At 30.9% G+C, this 7,568-nt stretch overlaps 1 protein-coding gene across 5 annotated transcripts; it reads right to left on the reverse strand.

Moving 5' to 3' along the window:
- Positions 1-3,876: 3,876 nt before the first annotated feature.
- LOC122027320 (SPX domain-containing protein 1-like) lies at positions 3,877-6,254 on the reverse strand. Of its 5 annotated transcripts, none has more exons than XR_006124364.1 (5): positions 5,894-6,245; positions 5,599-5,784; positions 5,063-5,271; positions 4,178-4,248; positions 3,877-4,068 (listed from the first exon to the last, which is right to left on the reverse strand). XR_006124364.1 is itself a non-coding variant. In XM_042586264.1 (3 exons), the coding sequence occupies exons 2-3, from the start codon at positions 5,669-5,671 to the stop codon at positions 3,902-3,904; spliced, it is 420 nt and encodes a 139-aa protein (XP_042442198.1). In that variant the 5' UTR covers positions 5,672-5,784; positions 5,894-6,254; the 3' UTR covers positions 3,877-3,901. The 5 variants fall into 5 exon arrangements, 1 of the variants encoding a protein (XP_042442198.1); XR_006124365.1 differs by having other exon boundaries at positions 5,053-5,231; positions 5,894-6,243; XR_006124363.1 differs by having other exon boundaries at positions 5,063-5,132; positions 5,894-6,239.
- Between the last annotated feature and the right edge of the window lie 1,314 nt (positions 6,255-7,568).

Raw genomic sequence — 7,568 nt, forward strand, 5'->3', positions numbered from 1 at the left:
AAGTTTGAGAAGATTTTTTAAAATATTTTCAAGTGTATTTATAGATATTTTTAAAAAATATTTTTACAAAAGTAATTTTTCAAAAGATTTTTCAAACATATTTCTCAAAAACACCTCCCCTTAACCTGATTATCGTTGTTAACCATAGGCAATTCTACCCAGATGTCTAAGGGTCTATAAGTTTACGATTGACTTTGAAGGATTTAGACACTGGCTGCATGTCTTTGAGACCTATATAAGCAATAGTATTTGACTTAATTTTCTTTTCCTAACATCTCAACCATTCTAGATTTTCAAACATGGTAATCTTAAGTGTTTAGAGAGATAATTTAACATGTATTTTAAAAATTACTTAAGTATGAAATTTTAGATTAATCTTGTGTTATATTTAAGTTAAATTTATGATAGTTTTTGCATTAAATGATTTAGTTAAATTATTTTTAGAGCGAATTAATTGATTAGTTATTATGTTAAGATTGATGTAATAGCTAAATTTCCAATTAATTCAGATTAACTATAAGTTAATATAATTTAATCAATAAATAAGTTATAATTATTTTTGGATTAATAGTAAATATTGAATTAATTATTGAAAGTCATTAAGTTGAATAATTTACAGTAGTAATTAAGTTTGATTAAATTGATCAGAGTGATTAAAATTCATATTATTAAATGAATTATTAAATTAGGACTAACTAATTAAAATTTGAGTTAATTGATTATTAGTTAACTTAATTCATATAAGTTAATAAATTTTGAATTAACTAAGATGAACATTTATTGAATTTTAAATATAATTTATGTTTGAATTTAATTAAGATTTAAGTTTAAATTAAGAAGAAAAAATAAGTCTTAATTTTTTTTTGTTTTTAAATATAAAAATAAGTTTTAAAGAATTTTTAAAATAATTTTTATAAAGAAATTTTTAAAACAATTTTTTTAAAAGAAAATAATTTTTTTAAAGGATTTTTAAATAATTTTTTAAAAGATTTCTAAAATAATTTTAAAAGAATTTTAGCATAATTTGTAAATAATTTTTATGTAATAATTTAATTACATATGTTTAATTAAATTTTGATTTCAGGGTTTTGATTAAATCCATATTAGGTTTTATCTAATTTAATTTAAATTTAATTTTAATTTTAATTTATTTTTAATTTAATTTTAAGTTTAATTTAATTTAGTCTAATTTAAATTTTAAGTTTAATTTTTAATTTTAAGTTTAATTATAAATTTTAACTTTAATTTTAATTTTTAATTTTAATTTTAATTTTAATTTTAATTTTAATTTTAATTTTTAATTTTAAGTTTAATTTTAATTTTTAAGTTTAATTCTAAATTTTAAATTTTAAATTTAAATTTAATTTTAATTTTAAATTTTAATTTTAAGTTTTAAGTTTAATTTTAAATTTTATGTTTAATTTTGAATTTAAATTTTAAGTTTAATCTTGAATTTAAATTTTAAGTTTAATTTTAAATTTAATTTTGAATTTTAAGTTTAATTTTTATTTTTAATTTTTTTTATTTTAAATTTTAAATTTAAGTTTAATTTTTAATTTTTAATTTTTAAGTTTAATTTTAAATTTTAAGTTTTTAGTCATCTCCCCCCATCTACGTTTTCAATCAAGAAATCTTATAATTTTGTGAGATGAATTAAGTTCAATTTCAGGGTTTGGTTTAACTTTGTGTTAGATTTAGGTTTAGTTTTAGGTTCAACAAACAAATATTCTTTGGATAAACTTCTGGGCTATGGTGAGTCACTTGGACATCATTAGAGTAACCATGCTCTCGAGGTTTTCCAAATAGTCTCATCTACTGAGCTTAGTACAAAACTTTGGTCTAACTAGTTAGGATCCGTAAGGGGTAGTTTCAGTTAGTTCCACTAAATCAAATGCACCAGGTCGAAGTCATTCTTCCTAGACATGCATAGACAGAGTTTCCCTAACTTACTATTATCCAAAACTTCACCAGTACTTTTGTAAAGTTAAACTATTGTTTCTATTTAAACTAGTCATAATTACCCAGCCGGGGTTAGGGATGTAATCGAGCCGAGCCGAGACGAACTGTTGAATGTTTGAGCTTGGCTCGTTTATAATCGAGCCGAGCTCGAGCTTTATTTAACAAATATATTCATGGCTCACGAGCTTATTCGAGCTTTTATCGAGCCTAAACGAGCTGAATAAGTATAAATTATAAATTTAAATATTTATTAAAAATTAAATTATATATTTAGAGAAAATTATAATATTCTTATCAAAATTTATAATTTTATTCTAATAAATAAATTTAATATATTTATCTATATTTTTCATAAATAGAGTATAAAATTTATAAATTTAATATCAAAATTATTATTTTTTTAATTTAAAAGTTGATTAATGAGCTTAACGAACGTGTTCACGAGCTAACGAGCCGAGTATTGTGAAGCTCGAGCTTGGTTTGTTTATCTTAACGAGCCTCATTAAACGAGCTTTTATCGAATCGAGCTTCGAATAGCTCACGAGCGGCTTGGTTCATTTACATCCCTAGCCGGGGTAATTTATTATTTTGGAGGTGTTAACTAATTTGAAGTCTCCCCTGAATTATTGAATATTCGTTTTAGTTTATTTAAATATTTAAGTTTTAAGTATTTTAATTGAGTTAAATGTAGATTTTATGTATTTTAATTTATGTTTCTGATTTAGATTCAGTTTGTTATTACATTTGTTGATTAATTTCATAATCAAGAGATACTTGATTATATCTTATTTTTTTAATTTAAATTTGGTTTAGACTTATAATTCAAGTCTAGATTTAATGATTTGGTGGGATTATTAATTATTTTTTCTAGTTTACGAATTTTATTTTTTAAAAGATTGATTTTTTTTTCTAATTTCCTAAACCTTGAATATGAAATTTTAAATATTAAAGAGTTGTTTTCTAAATTATTGTTTAGATTTTTATTGGTTAATTTATTTGGTTGAGCATGCATATCTAATTGTTGAGGTAAATCTAAACTAGAGCAATGATAATTATCTAATTTACTAACATGTGTAGAAAAAATTGGATTGTCATGTATTGTAAACTTACTAACCTTTGCTCCCTCTAAATCCTTGGGTCTTCTTTTTGGGCATTGAAATTTGTAGTGACTCATCTTTTTGCACTTGAAGCATTGTATATGCTCCTTCCCTTTTTGAACTTTGGTTGTAGACTTCTCCTTTACCTCTGGTTGTGTGGTTCGAGTCTTATAGGTGGGACACTTACTTAATTTTGAATTTTGAATTTACAAGTTTATCTTTAGAATCCTTGTTAGGATTCTCCTCCTCGTCTACCGTCATCTCAGATTCATATTCTGACTTTTGTTCTAACTCTGATTTAGATCCTTCTACCTTCTCTTGTGTCATTAAAGCCATAAACACTACAAGAAAAAAGCCTAACAACAACGGTTTTCCACCGTTGTCGTAGCCCCTTTCGAACTGTTGTTAAAGGTCGTGTTGTTAAAAGGGGTGCCCAAAGACAACTGTTTTTAACCGTTGTCTTTGAAGGCAAAGACAACAGTTTTACAACGGTGAAAAACCGTTGTCTTTTCCTTCAAAGACAACAGTTTTTCATCGTTGTCTTTGAGCGTCTACCTTTAATAACAGGGTCTTCAACAACAGTTTTAAACTATCTACGACAACGGTGAAAAACCGTTGTCTTTTTTAGATAAAAAAAAAAAAATTAATACACAATTTTCCAATATTATAAATCATTCAAAATACTAAATTTCAAAATAAAATTTAATATACAATTTTCTAACATTCAAAAATAATATCTATAACATTCTGAAGAAATTTCATAAGCAACCAACAAAATTTCATAAGCAACCAACAAAATGATAACACTATTAAAGCAAAAGTAGAACAATATAACACGAGATTTTCTAATCTGTTTTGACTGTTGAACTTTTGCTCCTATTCTGTTTCAAGGACCGCAGCGCTGCTACAGTGCTCTTCATGTATAAGCTCTGCATATATTTAATCTCCTCCAACTCCGGAACCCTCCCACCTGATTGTGCCGGCTTTGGCACTCCATTTTGTCCGTCGCATTCTACTGAAATTGACAGGTTGTTGCTGGGGAAGAGGTGGTCGAGCATAGCCACACACTCCTTCACGAGTTTGTATAGGAGATCAGTTGTAAAGATTGGCTGCTGCAGCACCTTTTCGATGAAGGGCTGCCTGATAAGTGCTCCTGTTCTCTTGTCATACTTCTTCAGTATTTTCACTAGACCTGAATTCATCACAACGAGAATAATAAACCATCTAAATGAGTGCACAAATTTTTTTAAAAAAAAGAACCAAAAGAAAGGACAGAACAGTTAATCAATAACACTCAGATAATTATAAACTATAATTAGGCTCTGATCATGACTATGCTAACATGAGTTTCCTTGTTAACAAATTGAGAAATAATGGTTTGGAGAAATTAACAAACAAGACATGTAATATCTAAAACAAATGGGAGAGTTTGATACCTAAATAAAATCAACCTTGTTCAGTCAATGTAAAATCAATTAAACTGCATTGGTAGTAGGCAAATAACATAAAATTTTCTGTTGTGGAAGTTATAATGAGAGTGGATTGATTGTTTCACCAATGACAAGAGAAATATTACTGTGTGATTTGAAGAAGAAATCCAAACATCTATTCTGCTGAATGCTAATTTATCATAACCTAGCAAAACAAATTTACCAAGCTACTCCAACGCTCTTCTTAATCAATCTGATCAATTAGTAAACATGATTGTAGAATAAAACCCATAAATTGCCTCTGAAGCGAAAGTGCTAAGTTTATACTGGACTGAATGTAATTCATACACCATATGGATTGTTTGCAATGAAAATTACAAGCTCCAAAAAAAAAACAAAGGTTTGGAACATAAAGGGATATCAATCCATCACAACTTAGATTGTTTGGAGGATCCACAGAAGTGTATTAATTTACATGTTAGAATACTGGAAATAAGCTACAGTGAAATCTTTAATGTGTACCATGGACTACATAAGAATAGATCAAGAAAAAGTTGAATTCTTACGGAAACCTACCCGTGTAGTTAATTACGTGATCTTCTCCTTAGCCTTTACTTTCCTTTGAACATTCTTCCTTGATAGTGATCTTCAAAATTATATTAATTGTCAAGATGCATGCTATAAAACTGTTCAAACAATCACTTAGATAAAGCTCAAACAATCACTTTGTTTGTGCTTCAAGATCCTACAAAGATTGAATTGCACATGGCAAAGATGTCGTCAGCCTGCAAACTTCTCGCTTAAATCAATTTCCAAACATGAAATACTAGTAGCGATATTGAACTATTTTTCTAGTTGTCAGTCTTTCTTGCAAAGGATGCAGTTTAATTTTCATTGACAGATAACATGTTGTATAAATACTTGACTAGCTGTAATATGAGTATGAAGTACTCGGGGATTAACTGTTGGAGTTATCTTTCAAATGTCGAATTAATGGAGAAGGACCTAACCTATCATAGTTTTCAAATAAAACATCTCAATAACCTGGGAAATGATGGGATAAAATGATTATCACGGTAATTTATATTAAACAAAAAGAGATTCCTACTTACATTGCAGGATAAGCCTATGAGTTTTTTGAATTAGATGATGATGCAGATTGACTGCCTTTTGTTTCCTTGACATTCTCTTTCATATCAGGACAATCTTCATTTTTTGGGTTCAAGGTACTTGAATCCATCTTCTGGACCTCCTCTTTTGTGTATATAAAAATCTGACGGACCATAGCACAAAATTCCCTGCAGAAAATTATACAACACCAGTTGTCAACATATCCACTTTATACATAGAAAATGGAAGATATATATACATAAGAGAAGAACATTAGGAATGTAGAAGCATGCTTACTGCCAAGGGTCATCTCCAACAAGCATCATATCATCCTCATTATCAGTAAATACAATCATCCAATTTTTATTTGGAGCCATCAATTCTCCTTTGAATTCAAATAGCTGATCTAACTCCTCGATTAATTGGTCATAACCATCAAACTTTGTCAAGTCAACAGATCTTCCAAGTGCAACACCCTGCTTATGAACCTGATATCAAAATGGAAACAGAATCATCTTCTCCAATAAAAAAGAGGTACATTCTATAGCATGACATTCTTGATCTACTAAGGGATTGAATGGAGATGGACACTACACATTAAGTCAAATCTGAAAATGTGATTTAAAATCATTGGATCTTGCATATACACCAAAATTCAAAAAGCAAAGGAACTAGAAAGATATTAATCAGTCAGAAGCGAAGAACTAAATGGATGTTACTGCAAAAGGGAGAAATCATTTGATTTTAATGGAAGTTATCAGTTCTAGCATAGGCAGCATAAAGACTGTTGAAGAGTCACAGAGAAGTGGAGGGGATCGTCTTCGCCGTCGGCGGAGGAGGCGTCAGGGTACTTCTCGGTGAGGGCGCGGTGGGGGAGTTGCGGCTGGCGGTTGAGAAGGAAGCATATGTTTTTTGGCCGGACGGATCTGTAATAAACGATCACACAACCAAACTCAACATCCCAAACAATGTATACAATCAAGTCCACACAAATCTAGCACTAAAAACAACTTACCCTCGAGCCCTATCTGATATCTCTCTCGGAGGGCTAGGGAGGTTATTGTGGTGGTGCTGGTCGCTGCACTCTTCGACACAAATGGGGACGATGAACGAATCCTCCAGCGAGAACCCCTCTGCTGGAACCTGATCGGAAATGGAGATGAATCCGTTTGCTGCCTTCTTCTTGCTACCGCCTGAACCCCAGAAGGCAGGAGTGAAGGAAGAACGTCCGGAGGTGAAGGTTCTTGCCGGAGAACCCCTCCGGCAAGGTGGAGTTGGTCGGATCTGTCGCCGAAGGTTGCTGCCCCCTGCCGAGTTGTTGCTGCCGCTCATCGCTGGAATCTGAGAAGAAGAAAAGAGTGGACTGTATTGGCTGGCCGGCCGGCGGCAGTGAAAGCAAAGGAGAAGCCGCCGACCGGAGAGAAGAAAGAAGAAGGAGGCGTGGTGTGGGGAGTTGTCGCCGCTGCCCTAGCTTGGCGCGAGGAAGAGAATTGCGCGAGAAGAGGGATTCCAGGGTTCTGTTCCGTGCGTGAGGAAGAAAAGGGGAGGTGGGTTTTCTTAATGGGTTCGGGTTTTGGGTTAAGGGTAAGTTGATCAACGGTCCAGATCGCTTTAAATCATGATGAAAGGCTAGATCACTTAGATCTGAATGAAGGGGCAGGATTTCACTGGATCTTGATCAACGGTCCACATTAATTTAGCTTGATTTTTCTCATTTGACCTCCAAATCAAGCCAAATTTGATCCGGTTCAACCCTAATCCATGACTCTTTGAATTTCCTACAAAATCACATCAAAATATGCAATTAAATTCCACAATTTATAGAAAATTTATAATTAAGTCCAAAATGAATTCCTACTCACAAAATATAATATAAACACCAAATTAAGCTTGTGAGAAGGTAAAAATACTAAGTCTAAGAGCCAAAATAACTAATAAAAATGCTCATTATCAGTGACCTAACCTCACGCGA

Source organism: Zingiber officinale, chromosome 10A, assembly GCF_018446385.1.
Source record: "Zingiber officinale cultivar Zhangliang chromosome 10A, Zo_v1.1, whole genome shotgun sequence".
Taxonomy (NCBI): Eukaryota; Viridiplantae; Streptophyta; class Magnoliopsida; order Zingiberales; family Zingiberaceae; genus Zingiber; species Zingiber officinale.

Bases quoted from the DNA above. Each gene is read 5' to 3' on its own strand.
- LOC122027320 (XM_042586264.1), bottom strand. From the start codon at position 5,671: ATGTCAAGGAAACAAAAGGCAGTCAATCTGCATCATCATCTAATTCAA. The intron at 4,249-5,598 runs GTAAGTAGGAAT...TGATGAATTCAG, and splicing joins TCATAGGCTTATCCTGCAAT to GTCTAGTGAAAATACTGAAG.